Genomic DNA, 16,800 nt, shown 5'->3' with positions numbered 1-16,800 from the left:
TTGCAGAAGACACAAATAAGTGGAAAAATAGCCCATGTTCATGGACTGGAAAAATTAACATTGTCACAATGTCAATACTGTCAAAGCCATCTGTGGGTTCAGTGCAATCCTGTCAAGATTCCATTGTTTTTTTTACAGAAGTAGAACAATCACTCCTAAAATTGATATGGAACCATAAAGAACCTGAATAGCCATGGAAATTATGAGAAAGAAGAACAAAGCAGGAGACGTTATGTTTCTTGATTTCAAGCTATACTATAAAGCTGTCCTCATTGATAGTCTGTGTTACTGGCATAAAAACAAACTGGAATACATTTGAAAGCCCAGGCATAAACCCAAGCATATATGGTTAACTAGTATTTGACAAGGGAGCCAAGAACATTCCATGGAGAAAAGACAGTCTCTCCAGCAAAGAGTGCTGATTATTCACACACAGAAGAATGAAACTAGACCCTTGCCTTACATGACTTACAGAGAGTAACTCAAAATGGATTAAAGACTTAAATGTAAGACTTGCAACCATAAAAGTTGTAGAAGAAAACATAGGAACAAAGCTCCTTGACCTGGGTCTTGTTAATGATGCTTTTGATAGGACACCTAAAGCACAAGCAACAAAATAAAAAACAAGTGGGACTACGTCAGAGTAGAAAGTCGGCACACAGCAGCACAGACCATCAGTAAAGTGGGAAGACAGCCTGTGGGATGGAGATCGTTTGCAATCAAGGTACCCGACAAAGTGTTAATATCCAAAGTACAGGAATGACTCATGCAACTCAATGGCAAAAAAGAAAAAAAAAAAGAAAAAAACAATAAATACATTAATTAAAAAAAATTAAAAAGTGGATTAACTACCTGAATAGACTTTTCTCCAGAGAAGATTGTCAGAAGGCTGACAGGTACATGAAAAGATGCTTAACACCTCTGGTCTGTAGGGAATGCAAATTAGAACCACAGTGAGGTGTCCCCTCGCAGCTTTTCTCATCAAAAAGATGAGAAATGACAAATGTTGACGTACATGTGGGGAGAAAGCAGACCTTGTGCACTGTTGGTGGGATTGTTAATAGGTGTAGCCATAATGGAAAACACGTAGAGGACGCTCAGAAAATTAAAACTGGAGCTACCATGTGATCACTTGTGGAACTATATCCGAAGGAAATGAAAACGCTAACTCCGAAAGATAACCACACCGCTGTGTTCATAGCAGAATTCTTTATAGTGGCCAAGAGATAAAAACAACCTAAGTGTTTATCGGTGGTTGAGTGGGTAAAGAAATTTTGGAATATTATTTGCCCATAAAAAAGAACAAAACCGAAACCCTACCATTTGCAGCAACGTGGACGGACCTTGAGGCATTACCGCTGTGTGGCGAGTCAGGCAGAAAGACAGACACTGCATGATCTCCCTTCTGTGCGGAATCTGAGAAGAAGAAACCAAAGGAAATTCCTAGAACAAGAGGTCCAATTTGTGTTTGCCGGGGGAGGGGGAATTGGAGGAAGGGGTCGGCTGGGGCTGGGGGTGCGCCGTGCTGAGCTGTGTGACGCACGGGAGGGTTGAGAAGAGACTGAGTCCTGAGGGTTCCCATCACAAGGAGAATGTGTTCTTCTTTCTTTCTTTCTTTCTTCTTTCTTTTCCTTTAATTGTATCCTTATGGGAGGACGGATATCAGCTGAGTCTACTGTGGGAACCGTGTCGGCAGACGTAAGCCGGAGCTCGCTGCTCCTCGTCTTCAGCTTCCGCAGTGGCAGCGCCGCCGGTTCCTCAGGAGAACTGGGGGACCGGAGCTGAGGGAAAGAGATTCGGATACGGAGTTGCTCCTTAGTTTCCAAGTCACAGACTGATACGTATCTATTCTTAGAAGTCGCTGTTTTCCCCTTTAGATGACTGTCTGTGTGTGTGTGTGTAGTGTCCCTGTTTTTTCATTTTGTGAAGCACAGATATTTGAAATACCTTTTCTCTGAAAGTGAGCCAGGAACCAAGAAAGTGTTATTTTAAACCTCAGGACTGTCACGATTGATCTTCTGAGTTTATATTCATATTTTAATTATATTGACATTAGAGCATTTATCTTGCTTTTTGAAAGCACATTTGTCTAACCTCATTATTTATTTTACACGTTATATGTGATATATAATGTGTTGTTTGTCATCATTTTCTTATTTTGTTGTATTTGCATTTTCTTACTATTGACAATATATGAAAGCTCTTCTAAGATTTAAATACATTTTCCCCAAGTGATGTAACAAGATAAAGCTTTTTCCTCTATCATAGGAGGAATTTAGAAAGGTTCTTTTTTTATGATTTTATGTATGTTTGTATGTACGTATGTATTCAGAGAGCGAGGGAGGGGAGAGGGGAGGAGAGTCTCAAGCAGATCTCACGCTGAGCGCAGAGCCTGACGCAGGGCTTGATCTCGACCCCGAGATCATGGACCTGAGCCAAAACCAGGAGTCAGAATTGACCGACTGAGCCACCCAGGTGTCCTGGAATTTTAGGAAGTTTTAAGGACATTTCCAGTTTGTTTTTGAAACACAAGATTAATCAACTGGAATTTATTCGTGCCTTTCTTTGAGATTAGTACTTTCCTTATATAGAGTGACTGATGGTCTAGTAGGAACGACGTGTTACTACTAAGACAGTAGCACATTTACGTGTGTTTAGTTCACCCTTTGTTTTGTTTTTTCTTCAAAGATTGAGACCTGGTAATTAGCCTAACTATGTAACAGAACTTTTTATTTGTAAAATCACTGGAAGTGACAAAGCATCTGAAAAATGAGGTCTGTCATTTCACTGCTCTACTAGCTCCGAGTGGGGGACCCCCGCCCCACTTGTGAAGGGGTCAGGACCGTTTAGGGCCCTGTTTCTAAGTACATCTGCCGGGACAGCACCCTAGAGCTGGTAGCCTCTGGCTCGGGGGATCACCAAGGTAAGCAGCCGTGTAGACCCGCTGTGTACCGCAGCGCGGTGGCGGAGCGCAGCTCCGCGTAGTGAGCTGGACACACCGGTCCAGGGGAGCTCCTTGCGGAGGTCGGAAGGAGGATGAGCATGGGGTCCCATGTACTGACTGGGGAGGGCCGTAGACATGTATGCGTACGCAGTCTGTCCAGAACAGTGTGTGTGCTCGATCGCACCTCTGTTTGTCCGGAGCAAGCTCTTTCGTTAGCGTGCACACAACTGGTGGTGGCGATCATCTCCGAGAGCAGCTTCCCCGGTGTTTCTTCTTATGCTTCCTAAGTATTTGAGACGGCGCCGGAGTGCTCATGGGCTGCGTGAGAGTGGGACACAGGGACCCGCTCCTGCTGCTGTAGGCAGGATTGGGCAGGAAGTGACGGCAGATCAGGAGGCCCAAGCCGGGCTCCGGCGCAAGGCTAGGACTGCTCAACCCCGAGCAGAACAGTCACCGGAAGTGAGTTCCAGCTTCCAGGGACTCAGTGTTGACCTAGACTCCCTGGTATGGAAAAGAAACGATGAACTAGACATTCTGTGAAGCGGTTTATGATGGAGAACGTGGGTTCCAGGAGGCACAGGAGAAAGTTGTGTGCTTGGGGGGTTGCTACAGAGGTAGGTGGCCGGAGGGGGACCCTGTGTAGAGCAGACGTGTCCCTCAGAGTGGGCCTCCGAGGGGCCGGGAGCGTGAGGGCCGGGGCGGACAGCCAGCGTGAGTGCCCGCGGTCAGATTCGGGCGTCCAGCTGCTCAGCAAAGGCCGACGCTGTGGGCCGGCAGCGCGGGGCTGTCTGTCCAGTGGAGCGGGATCGGGGCCAGGCCTGGCCGCTCCTGCAAAACCGCAGGCTTACCAGCAAGTGAGTTTGTACCCGCCGGGCTGGGCTCCAGGAGGATGTTCACCTGAAGCCCAGACTCCATGGACTGGTTTCAGGTCTGACTCGTTGGTAAGCTTGGGAGCAGCTTCTCCGTGCCCCTCCTTGTGAGGCCTGGTCTTTTTTGGTGGGCAAAATGGCAAAAGCACTAGTTTGTTTTCCTATTTGTGAAGTGTCTTTTTCCCCAATAAAATAGATACAAGACAACCACTGGAGGACCTCGACTTTTTCAAAATTACGTTGAATTTCATTTATTTTACCTATTTCTAGAAATTTAATGGCACTTGTAGAACTAGTTGCTTAAAATTATTTCACTTTATTTTTCTTTCTCATTGCTTTTTAATGTATATATTATCTAGTAAAGTACAGAAAATTAGTTTCTCAAATTTGTATATTTGTACAGTTCATTTTAGTGGTGGACTGAGTTTAAAAATTTTCTTTATTGGTGGTTTTCATAGGAACGACTCATTTCAGGGGTGCCTGGGTGGCTTGGTTGGTTGAGCATCTGACTCTTGGTTCGGCTCAGGTCTTGAGGTCAGGGTTCTGGGATCGAGCCCGCAATGGACTCCACACTCTGTGGAGTGTGCTTGGAAAAAAAAATTTTTTTTAAAAAGGAAAGCGAAGCCATTCTCTTGAGTTTGACGAGCAAAAAAATGGATTATCAGCTACTATTGATTTGGAGTTTATAATTGTAATTGATACTTATATGCTAATAGTTACTGAGCCTGTTTGCATAAGATCCCAAATCATCGGGCCTACAGGTTGCTGTTGAGCTTTTCCCAAGAGACCTCCTGTGTAAGCTCTGAGTGTCACGGCTTCCCCAGCGGACCCAGACCTGACACGTCCCTCTTCTCAGTTGCCCTTTGGGAGAATATTCACACGAGCTTCCCGTTCTCTTCGCTGAATTTCCTGGGTCGTTTTACCTATTCTCCTCGGCAGGTGTCATGGGCTCAAGGCTGTGTCCCTGGGACAGGTCCCGTGCTCACACCACAGCCAGGGGAGTGGGGAAAGGAGTTGGGAGAAGGAACAGTGACAAGTGCTGGGTCTGCTCAGAAAACAGCGAGAGCGTAGGGTCGAGAGGGACACGGGAAGGGTGCGCGGGTGGACGTGGAGGGCGAGCCAGCGCTGGAATGCCAAGCTGAGCAGTCGTGGGCATGACGTACTTGGTAGGAAGCCATTGAAGGCATGTGAGCCTGTTGCTTCCTTCAGTGACAGGAGAAGGTTGAGCAGAACAGAGATTTGGAGGCTCGCCTTGTGGGGTTTGTCCCCATAGGTTCAGTATGTGGTCCTGGGAAAGGCGAGCGGGAGCCGACTGGCCAGGAAACGGCCAGGAGCTCAGAACAGCATCAGAGCTGCTGGACAGGGAGCATCTCCGGATGGCCCTGATTCGGCTCCACGGGTCCGGGACACTTGAGAAGTGGGGAAAGCCGTGGCAGCTTAAGGGCTCGTGCTGTGGGGATTGAACACAGATCACAAGGGAGGGTTCTGAGTTCCCTTTGAAAACTGAATGGGCTTCGGACGCAAGCATTAGGACGGAAGTCTGATTGAGGAGTGATGGGGCTTAGCGGAGCCGCTGAGTTCTCTCCGGCTTTGGCATTTTTTTCTGCGTGGTTTGAGATTTGGGGCAGCAGAATAGAAATGGGGAAACAGGTTTACGAGGCATTGGAGAAGTAGAATCCCCAGGACTGGCCGGTGATTTAACCAGACTGGGAAGGGAGTTCTCAGAAATTCTGAAACACCTGACCCGTATGACCAGGGGGAGGGGCGCTTCTCATGTACAGGGAGTTGGGGGGGGAGTAACTTGAAAGGTGTCTGCCGAGAAGCCTCGCATGGGAGTCACTGGCGCAGTGACGGGAGCAGGGAGGTTGGGGGCCAGGCCCAGGTCCTGGCGGGCAGCTGTGCCGTCCCGGGGGAAGGAGGAGCAGCCCAGGGGAAGCTGACTGTGAAAGTCCTCCTCTTCATGTTCCAGGGGATGTGAGGTGATTCCAAAGGCTCAGGTGTGTTTGTCTGGAATTGCATATTTAACTCGAGCTTGATGAAGACGCGTTATTACGTAGTCAACCCGAAGGGTTCTTCCTTTACCGAAAGTATGTCAAGCCTGAAATACTTAAGTTAGCAGTTTTGCTATCCACAGATAACCCTTTAATAACATTTCTATGAAAATGCTGACTTGTTTTTAGAACAAAAGATCGTGTTAGAGTCATGTGTTTTGAGTTTACTGCAGTAGTTAGGACGCAGTCTCCACGCTGAACAACAAGGGCTTGAGTGTCCCGATTAACCTACATTTGGGACATAGTTTCTTTAGGTTCCATGCCAACAGACATAGGAATCCATTAAAAATTGGTTCTAGAGCCAAAGGAAATAACTGTGATGCACAGATAATCCTTATGTTGGAAAATACCTGTCTTCCATTAACTTTGTGTTTCCCAATGGACTTTTTTCTAACACAGTTAAGATAGCTTTTAGTGGCAACGTTGGACTCTATACTTGAACTCCTCAAAATTTTCGTCTTCTGGGGAAAGCAGATGCTTTTTGACGTTTAACTTTTTTAGTAGCATTAACAGTGAATTATTCCTGATTTTCTTTTGGTTTGTAGGTCTTATCCAGCCCATTCCAAGAAACCAGTTTTTTCAAAGTTATTTTAATAATAATTTTGTAAACGAAGCAGATAGACCGTACAAGTGTTTTTACTGTCATCGTGCATATAAAAAATCTTGCCACCTTAAACAACACATCAGGTAAGGTAACAGATTTGGAAATGGAAATGTAGAGGAAATGCAGTGATGTCGGGAGCCGGTGATGCGGAGAGGTAGTGAGGAGGGTAGTGTCAGCTTTGGGTATTTAAAATGTTGCACTTGACCCCAAAATATTTATCGGTGATGGATATCTTCATTTTTAGTGCCTCAACTAAAGTATGTGGCCCCGAAATTGTCTCTGAGTTTCATTGGCACTCCTTTACATTTCAGCGTTTGCAACATCTAGGACATGCCAGACAGTACTTGGTCTGTCGTGTTACAATTACATACTTGAGCAGATTTTCACGTGTGTTGATTTGTGTTTAGACTAATGCTTGGTGCTAGCAACAGTGAAGTGAGGAGGGACGGACGAGGGACGGGGAAATGTCATGCCGATGTGTAGCGCTTAGGGGCCTTCGCTCTGTGCCTCCTGTGTGGCCTCGGGCAAGTCACCCGAGCTCTCTGGATTTCGGGTTTCTCAGTGCTTAGCTTTAAAAAGTGGTGCTCAAGTGAAAGAATGTACGAGTGCTCTCTAGAGTATAAAGCGTTATAAAGTTGTAAGAAGCTTATTCATGAAAATTTTTATTCTTTTTAGATCACATACAGGTGAAAAGCCTTTTAAATGTTCTCAGTGTGGAAGAGGCTTTGTTTCTGCAGGAGTGCTCAAAGCACACGTCCGAACGCACACTGGACTAAAATCTTTCAAGTGTCTGATATGTAACGGAGCTTTCACTACTGGTGGGAGCTTACGGCGACATATGGGTATCCATAATGACCTTCGTCCCTATATGTGTCCCTATTGCCAGAAAACATTTAAGACCTCACTAAATTGCAAAAAGCACATGAAAACCCATAGGTAGGTATGATTCTGATGGTCATTTTTTAGTAATCTCTAACTCCCAGATAGTGGTGGAGGGTGTTTTTAAGAAATAATTGTCTTTGATTCCTGTAGTATTATGTGGAGCTTCAGGTGTAAGGGCTGAAGAAACTTTGATCATTGTCTGAGGCTCTGTGAAGAGCCACGACTGAAACGTTAATGCTTTTATTTTTAATGGGATATTGAGGTAGTCTGTGTTGGGCCAAATGCTGTGTGTGCGCTCTCTAAACACAGGCAGTAGTAGCTACCACGCCCCCTAGACTGTGGCTGATGCTGTCATCCCGTCGTGAGGACGGCAGAGGGGAGAACCGTCGTCAGCCAGCCCGGTGACCGCTGGGCGTGTTGTCCATGGATCTGCACGGTCACAGTTCTGTGTTGCTGACTTAAAAGGAACAAATGTTTTCATTACCACGTAAATCCATCATTTGTGCTTGGTTAAAGGGCTGTCCCATCTCCAGATGGAGGTGAGCCAAGAGGCCCTCGCAGCAACGCCTTTCCGGCTGTGTCTGGAGCTCCCTCCCGGGTGTTTCTGGGCTGCCACGGTGGTCTGTGTGGTAGCGAAAGCCTGGATAAGGCCACCACACCCCAGGAGACTTTGCAAGGAAGAGTCACTAGGTCCACCGTCAAAGAATGTTAACCTTCTGCTCCAGAACACTGACTTCCAGGCACTGCTGTAACCCAGGTATCTCTGCCTGGTGTTACCGACAAAACCACACCCCAGAGCGGCAGGATGAGCTACCACTGGGCAGGCTTTGGTGGTGTCCCTCCGGGTGCCCAAGCGCACGGATGCCTAAGCACGTAGGACAAAGAATTGTCTTCTTTGATTTTAGCTGATTACTTAGCTGAGGAGTTTAAGTGCTGGAATATGCTGGTGTCGGCGTGGGGGCCGCTCGCCAATTCTGCATCCAGCTTATGCTTTCCCGCATCTTACGGAGGAAATGATGGGCTTCACCTGCATTTGAGCTGGGGAGCTCATGGTGCCTAGATGTTCACGGCCTTGTGCTCATTGCTCGCTGCACCAGGTGCCCGAGAGCCGTACGTGCTGGGAGGGGTAGAGCTTGGACAGGACCTGGCCCGATGGCACACGAAGAAGACTTTTTCTCTGTCCGAAATTCAGGCGTTTTTAAGTCCATGCACCCACTGAGGTGGTTGGGACTGCCCCCACAGGCCTTGTTGATGGACTTGACAGCCAGAAGAAGAACTTCCGGCCAGGGCGCCAGCTGGTTTTGGCTGGGCCGCCTGTGAGACGGAGTGTTACTGGCCACTGCTTGTCACGGCGTATGCTGAGGGACACATGGCACAGTTACTCTAGGAGACAAGTGTGTGACTTGAGGTGACAGCGTAAATACCGGTGGGTCTGGCGTGTTGCAGAGCTGGTGGTCTTCTCCTACAGAGCGGATGGACTATGGTCCCATCTGCAGGCAGCGGGGAGCACCCCTGTTCCGTCCCTTCTTTGGAAGGGCTGGGAATCCCTAAAATACCATACATACTGATATTACAAATAAGCACAAAAGGTAAAAGTATAGAAAGTAGTGAAAGTATAGAAAGTAGTAGCAGTGCAGAGAAGTTACCATGCAAGGCGCCCTTGCTGCCCTGTGGGGGGCCGTGGGGAAGCCCAGGGTGACGGGCACTGCTGACTCCAGGGGACACTGTGTCCGTGTTCATACCTGGTGTTTCTACTACATTTGTCCCCCTTCCTCAGTAAAAGTAGCTGAGAGGTGACTGTTTCTGATACTAGAAAATGAAGACGAAAGCTTTTGTTTGGAATTAAGAATGGCGTTCTAGGTGGGCAGATTTGTAAGGTTCTGGAATCAGGCGAGTGGTGGAGTGTGTTTGCGTCTGACCCCAGTGCCATAGAGCGGGTCCGACCGGCCATGCCCCCTCCCGAGCAGCATGTTCGTCAGGTAATTGTGGGAGCTGCTTTGTTTAGGTTCTTTGACTCATTCACTGAATTCACTGTTTATTTTTCTCTTTGAAATATGAATTGTCAACCTTGATGGAAATGTCCTGGATGCATTTGCTGTATGCAAAAGCGATACTGACGCGGACATGCTTTCGCAGAAAATAGGAACAGCCACGTGCATGCCTCCTGGTCTGTGTTCTGTCACCCAGTAGATCATGGCTCAGATGAGGGGTCTGTGGCCTCAGACTGTGAGGGACACCAGGTCGCAGGACTCTGTCCCGGTCTGCGCTCCACATTTATGATACTGAAATCGGTCTGTAAGAGGCTCTGTCTTATTTTGCTCAGTTCTTTTTCACTTTAACTCATTGCAGGATGAGTTTTAATTTTAATTCTGACCTGGGACAGTTTTACTTTGAGACATACAGTGTCTTTTTAATTTTCTTTTTACATCTTAAGTATTCTGGCGCGTGCTGTCCTTCACCCTCCCTTTGCTGCTTTCGTGCCCCTCCGTCCGTGAAAGCACGCAGAGTCAAGGGAACTTGATTTTTCTTCAGAATTGTTAATAGCGTTTCATTTCAACTGGATTGCCACCCCGGCTCCAAAATGAAATGCTTTTCTGGAATGTTGTCTAACGATGGGCGGCTGGCACCACCGTTCTTCGTGGACGTGGGTTTTGACAGCACCTAACCGTGCGGATTGTCGTTGATGTTTTGAAGATACGAGCTCGCCCAGCAGCTCCAGCAGCACCAGCAAGCCGCCTCGCTGGACGACGGCGCCGGGGACCAGCCGAGCGTGCACGTCTCGACGCACATGCAGGTGGGGATGGAGAGCGAGCAGCTGCGGGAGGCGGCCGGCCCCGCCCACCCCGAGGCCATGCTGGACCTGGAACCGCAGCAGGTGGTGCGCACGGAGGACGCGGGCCTGGGTCAGCCGCTGACGCACCAGCCCCTGGAAGCTGATGAAGGCAAATATCTCTCCAGTCCTAGCTCTAGAACAGTCCATGGCTGTGCAGCTGATTACGCTCACGCTGGTCTGTCTGGGTGTCTCTCGTCTCTGACTGTCTGAGTCCCCATTGGTTGTGTGTCCACCTGAGAGGGAGTTTGCTGGGATGGGGAGTTACAGACACAGGACCTCCTGCACGTCCTGTGTCGAGAATAGCTTCCGTTCCAGCCAGCCTCTGTCTGTCTGTAACTGCGCCGTGTGGGGCTACGCACCGGTGTGCCCGGCCCGCACCATCCAGCCGCTGCTGTCCTCGTCGGCGGAGTCTGGCTGCAGAGGTGCCCGTCCCACTGTAGACAGTGAGCGTGGGGACCCAGCTGAGGCGCATCCACGCAGGCCGCCTGTCGCCCCGGGCAGGCCTGCTCACAGACCGTGGGCCGGCCGGCTACGTCTGCTGGTACGGAAGGCCCACGTGTGCGTAGGCCTGAGTGAGGTTGGGTGCTTTTTGTCCGCTGCGTTGCCTGGAGCGGTGCCCACCCCAGATCGTACTGGATAGTCCTTGAGTGTCCTCGGACTCAGGGCATCTCCCTGGAGAGCATGTCTGAGTTTGAAGCCAGACCGTGAAGTGGGGTGTTCTGGAAGTATAAACATCATGCCTCCACTCTACCCGGTGTGTGAACTGTGTGTGCATAAATTAGATGCACTGTGCATACTACTTACCTATATATAAAGTTACATATTTATACAAACATATGCAAATACATATTGTAGATGTAAATACGTAAGTGCTTATATGTTTATGGACATATAACTTACAGAATATATAGTTAATAATTTATAAACGTACACACGCATATATATATTGTACTATATATATATGTCTGCCCTACTCTCTTCCGAGTAAGGAGGCTAACTCTTGGAAACTCATGAGAGTCCCCACGTGGGCAGACTGAGTGGGTAACTGCAAGTACCTTGGAAGTGTGTGAATCCCCATCTGTCCTTGTTTCTGTCTCAGACAGGTTCGTGGCTCCGCCGCCCGCCCTCCCGGCACACATGGACCAGTTTGAAGAGCCAGCCCCTCCGCAGCAGTCCTTCGAGCCGGCCGGCCTTTCACAGGGTCAGTGGTGGGTCCCGCAGGGGCGTCGCGGGGCCATCCCTGGGTCGGGGGCCTTCTATGGCAGGCCCCTCTGCAGTGTTTGGTCTCCAGCCCCATAACCTTCCACACGGGCTGCGTGTGTGTGTGTGCGTGGGCTGTGTGGGGTCTGCTCAGGGTGTCTGAAAAGCCCCTTTGATGACCATTCTGCACGTAGTTTGTGGCCGAGAAATGATGACCGGGTGGAGGTCAGGACGGTGGGGTCGCCATGTGGACGGCTCGTCTGTGAGCCTGTGACCAGCCGGGGTGAGTGCTGGGCACGGGCTCCTGCCCACGAGCAGATGTTCTTAGAGCCTGCTGCGAGGGCTAACGCCCCGCAGAAGGTAGCAGTCTTTATTTGTAAAAGCAGCTTTTTTGGCGTTTTCTTGGCTTGACTATAGTATTTCTTGCCAAGCCTGTGTTTTTTCTGATTTGTTCCAGGCTTCACCGTGACGGACACGTACGGCCAGCAGCCCCCGTTTGCTCCTGTCCAGCAGCTCCAGGACTCCAGCACGCTGGAATCTCAGGCCCTCTCCACCAGCTTCCACCAGCAGAACCTACTGCAGGTCCCCAGCTCTGACGCGATCAATGTCGTGAGTGTCCACGGAAGGGGCGCGTGGCTGTGGTGGGCTGGTTCTGTTCTCGCTGCTCTGTCCTACGCAGGCCTGGCACACCTTGGAGGGTGTGCTCACTTCTTGCGGCCACATGCCTGCGTCCGCTGGGAGGCTGAGATGCTCACGTACACGTCTTTTCCTGTCAGACGTTACGTTTTACTTAGAGATTTCAGCCCCATGAGGAGGGATCCTACCTTTGGGTTAAAAGTCAGGAAAGTGCTGTGTAATCACGTGTGGAGGGTATCATGTGGCTTTAGTGACACGACCTGAGGTTTTTATTGGTGGAATCTGAAATGTGGAACCTTACACCTTAGAACGGAAATACAAGGGATGCTGGCATACGAAAAATGAGTATTTAAACACGTGATTTAAAATTTCTACTCAGTCTAGTTGGAGACATTTAAGTTCTGGTTTTGGTTTTGATTTTCCCATTTTGGGAGAGTTTTCACGAGTAGGGAAATGATGGGCGCATCGGTTGTTTTCTTTCTTTACGAGCCGCCGTTGGGAGAGAACAGGGCTGGTGCTGGAGCTTCTCCGAGGGATAGGCCCGACCCTCAGTGAACTTTCCAGAGCACTTCTCTTAGCGTAGAAACCACACAATTCTGGTGCTGAAGGCGGGTGGAGTCTCGGCAGTGGCAGCATGCCGTTTCGTGGTGGCTGCCCTGTGCCACAGAGCCCCCCGAGGCTGGCTGCCCGCCCAGTGCTTAGAGTGGAGCGGGACCCTCAGCTTCGCTCACGGATGTCAGGGGAGCAGACGTCGCACGTGGGCGGGCTCTCCGCTGTTCAGTCCTGGGCATGTCGTGCGTGCCCTGAAGGTCAGCTTCCCTCTGTCCAGTGAGCATCCGTGTCCTCTCCTGCTGTGGTCACCGGCTCGCCGCACCTGCGTCGGGAAGGTGTGGTACTGACGGGCCCTTGCTCCCGGCGGAGACAACGTGTTTTTTCTCCCCGTGGTTGTGTGACAAGCGACACAGTAGGACCGTGTTCGCTCTCAGTAAGAGGAGAGCGGCTGAGGGGTCACTTACTCAGATCTATAAAAAGTACGGAGAGTTCCGGTTCATGCTTGGCCAGAGTTTGTATTCAAACAAATTAACGGAGAGTAAACAAGTATTTAATGACATTGCTATGAACGACTTTGATTGTCAGTCTAGTCAAATGCGGACAGGGAGCTGCTTGGAGTTTCTCCTTTGAACCTGCGCTTGTAAATGGCTTATTCTTAGCTGTTTGTTGTTCTGCCTCTGTCTGTAGACATTCAGGTCGTCTGCTTTCTACTTCTGCTAAATTTTAGACCACGCGATTGATCCAGGAGCCGTCCCAGGAGGAACTGGAGCTGCGGACTCAGCGTCCCCGATTCCTGGAGGATGGGGAGGACCAGAGCCGGCGCTCCTACAGGTAGCCGTTCGCACAGACAGCTTGACGCCGCGGGCCGCTGCTAGCCTGGCTGTGCCCGGTGTGTGCGCTCCCTTCCGGGCCTGTGGGATCGGCCTCTCTCAAAAACTGTGAACGGGGCCCCCATTATCCCCATTTCATTGTGAGGAAAGGATCGGAGACAAAAGAGGTTCCCTTGCTAAGATTTCTGTGGCCACTTAGGGACAGGACGAGGCTGAGAGGCTGCGGCCTGGCCGTTGAGCGTGCTGTGTCGTGGCTTCCCGTCGCCACGTTCTCAGGAGTAACGGACACTCACTGTGCACCTGTTTTTCAAGGTTCCTTGTCGGCTTGAGGCACACGGGGTTGCAGAGATGGTCTCTAAGTCCACCTGCTTGTCCTTCGTGCACCTGCGCCTTCAGCGGCACAAGCCACTCGCCCTCCGCTGCCTCTGTGTCCCGGGGCACGTGGAGCGCGCTGCACATGGCGACAGGCCCCAGGAAATGGCTGACCCTAGATAGGGGGAGACTCTTGTGGGGGTGGGCTTTGGCGCTAAGGCCGACCAGACTTGGTTTTGTATCGTCAGGGTTGATATTGGAGAAAAGGTGTCATTTTGGCTCGCCTGCCAGGCTGGGATTAGGGGGAGAGGTCCAGCTGGAATTACACGCCCGGGAGCTGTAGCTGTCCGTGTACAGGCTTCTGCTTAAGGCCGTGGGGATGCGTTTTCATCAGAAAGGGAAGGCGCTCCGAGGTTGTGCCGTGGCCACTTACGGGCAGGTGAGGTGGGGGTGGACTGGCCTTGAGGGAGGGTTGCGTGTGTGTTGTTGAGGAGACGGTGTGTCACTTTCATAGGATTGTCACAGAGATCAGGGATCTTCTCCAAGACATTAAGACACTGGAGCCGACAGCCTATAATTTCATTATACTTTTACCGTTTGCCTCACCATGTGACAAAAGTAGAGAATAGCGAAGCTCCCTGACCGTGCTTCCTCGGCACTGGGCTCTGAGGGGCTCTGCTGTGGACCCTGCCCTTGGCGGCCGGGGCGTCCCTTCGACTCCCTGGGCGTCCCCTGCACTGCGACGGAGCAGCTGTAGGCCATGCGTCCTCCCAACATGGCGGCTCCCAGGGAGAGCGTGTCCTCCGTGTTGCCTTCTGTGATCTGGGTTGTCCTTGGACACTTGGGGACAAGAGCTGTGTGGTCGGCAGAGTGGACAGGGGGCGACCATGAGGAGAGGGGAAGCAGCATTTCAGAGGCAGAGAAGGGCCTCATCTCCGTGGGCAGAGCCTGGTCCTGCAGTGGGAGCCTGGCTGGGGCCAGGCAGGGACGGTCTTGCTTCGGACGGTCCTCCGAGGGTGGCCGTCTCTCCATGGGACTGCCGTCCGTGTCCTGGCGCTGCTGGTTGGTTTGAGCTCATAGACATGAGCCTCAGAGGGTCTTTCTCAGCAAACTTCACACAGTTGGTTTGACACGCTCCGCTCTGCAGACAGGTGATTTTCTCCTGCTGCCATGTGGCCCAGAACCGGTCCCAGCTTTGTGCGCAGCATTCTCTCTCTCAGGTCAGCCCACGAGTGCAACATCACCTGCTCTTCTGGTTCCGGGGGTGCCCTCACGAGACCAAGCGTGTGTCACGGAGTGAGATTTCGAAATGTATTTCCCGTTTGTCAGTTTCCGGTTCGGCGTGGACGTTAGCGAGCGCGGGCTGCCCTGTGCAGATAGCTGGCCCCAGAGACGGTAGTTTGGGACGTGACTGACGTCCTCCTGCAGCTTCAAACTGGGAAATGGAACAGATTTCTGAATCTTGTTTTTAGTTTTTAATAATATGTGAATAAGAAATTTGAAGTACTTTAAAATTATTTCATCCTTGGAGTAATGTTAAAATATTCTTTAACTTAGGGGAAGAGGACACTGTACATTTACATGTTATTCAGAACTAGCTAGGAAAATCTGTCAAGTGTTTTATAAAGCTAAAGAGCATATGAATTGGCATTTCCACGTGTCTGGACTCAGGAGTGATTCCGACCGCGAGGCAGCAGGCGGTTTCACAATGTGTCGTACGACTTAAAGAAGATAGTGTGTACTCAAGTTTTTTCCTGTTAGTTTCTGATTAGTCAGATAGTAATGCCTCCTGGTATTGCTGTAGGATTTACTGATAATGAAATAATAAAGTAGGGTTCAGGCTTCAGATGCCCTGGGCAGAACTTGATCTATTGTTGCTGTCATGTCATTTCTTAAATGCTGGAGAGCACACCTTGCGTCTCTGACAGTCATGCCTGGTGGTTCGGTGATCCCGATGGAGACCGTTCTTGCCGCCTCTCTGATGTCCCGCCTATGCCCGTGCTGCGGACTGACGCGTGTGCTCTCCGTGCTGTTTCTAGGTGTGAGTACTGCAGCAAAGGCTTCAAGAAGTCGAGCCACCTGAAGCAGCACGTGCGGTCCCACACTGGGGAGAAGCCCTACAAGTGCAAGCTCTGTGGGCGCGGCTTCGTCTCCTCCGGGGTCCTCAAGTCGCACGAGAAGACACACACAGGTCACTGTCTGCCTCGCGCCGGGGCGTTTGTGGTTTGCAGTGTGGTGGTGGTGGGCTGCGGCTGTCACCCCCGCCTCATTCTAGCACTGCGGGTCCCAGCCAGAAGCAGGTCTGGACCCGCGAGCGCTCACTCCCTGCGTCCCCTCCAGGCCCGGCCCTGGGCAGCCAGGGGGCTGCTGCCGTCTCCAGAAGCGCCTATTTCCGACATTCCGTCCACCTGCAAACGTGCGGATCCGGCTTCCTTTACGGAGCGCGTGTCTAGGGCTGCTCGCACTGGAGGCAGCACACCGCCCCTTGGTGGAGCAGGGTGGTGTTCCGTGGTGTGGAGGAGCCCCGGACCCCCTTCCCTTCCTCCTCGTCTGCTCTGCGGCATTGGAGTGGTTCCCGTCTCTGGGCGCACGGGGATCCTCCTGTTGTGAACACGTGTGTGCAGCTTGCCGGACGTGTTTCCATTTCTCTCTTTGCGACTGGAGTGGCTTGGTCCTGGGGTGACTGTTCAAACCTTTGAGTTGATCAGACTCTTTTCCTAAGTGGTTGCCATGTTGTATGTGTCCACCAGCGGTGGGCAGGGGCACCCACGTCACACTCTGGTCAGCTCTTGGCCTTGTTGGTCCCTTCTACCGCGACCATCCCTGGGAGACAGCACCGGTGTCCGCTCGTGGGGTTCACGTGCCTTTCTCTAGTGGCCGAGGACACGGGGCCTCCTTCACATGCGTGTGGAGAAGCAGCTCCTCTAATCCTGTGTCATTTCTAAATAAGATTGTTTGAAATCTTATCGTTGAGTTGTTTAAAGAGTTTTTAATATATTATCAGAAATATGATTTGCAGTTAAATATGTTTTTAATATGTTACTTTTATCTGTTTAATAAATTCAGAGTGTTTATTCCCTGTATTAA

The 16,800-nt window shown here is 50.6% G+C and overlaps 1 protein-coding gene across 4 annotated transcripts in view; it reads left to right on the top strand.

Annotated features, from left to right (window-relative positions):
• Positions 1-16,800, top strand: part of LOC111154310 (zinc finger protein 236) — a 103,895-nt gene that overhangs the window by 51,388 nt on the left and 35,707 nt on the right. For all 4 annotated transcript variants that reach the window (XM_022513825.1, XM_022513824.1, XM_022513823.1 and 1 more), the window contains 7 exons: positions 6,410-6,551; positions 7,144-7,404; positions 10,045-10,292; positions 11,283-11,384; positions 11,841-11,992; positions 13,299-13,402; positions 15,753-15,904. In XM_022513825.1, coding sequence (XP_022369533.1) covers positions 6,410-6,551; positions 7,144-7,404; positions 10,045-10,292; positions 11,283-11,384; positions 11,841-11,992; positions 13,299-13,402; positions 15,753-15,904 — 1,161 coding nt within the window. The remainder of the gene's footprint in view (positions 1-6,409; positions 6,552-7,143; positions 7,405-10,044; positions 10,293-11,282; positions 11,385-11,840; positions 11,993-13,298; positions 13,403-15,752; positions 15,905-16,800) is intronic.

The sequence above is a fragment of the Enhydra lutris genome, unplaced genomic scaffold, assembly GCF_002288905.1.
Source record: "Enhydra lutris kenyoni isolate GAN:26980312 unplaced genomic scaffold, ASM228890v2 scaffoldscaffold36, whole genome shotgun sequence".
NCBI lineage: Eukaryota > Metazoa > Chordata > Mammalia > Carnivora > Mustelidae > Enhydra > Enhydra lutris.
The sequence above is the reverse complement of the archived record's forward strand: the minus strand, read 5'-3'. Positions and strand labels throughout refer to the sequence as shown.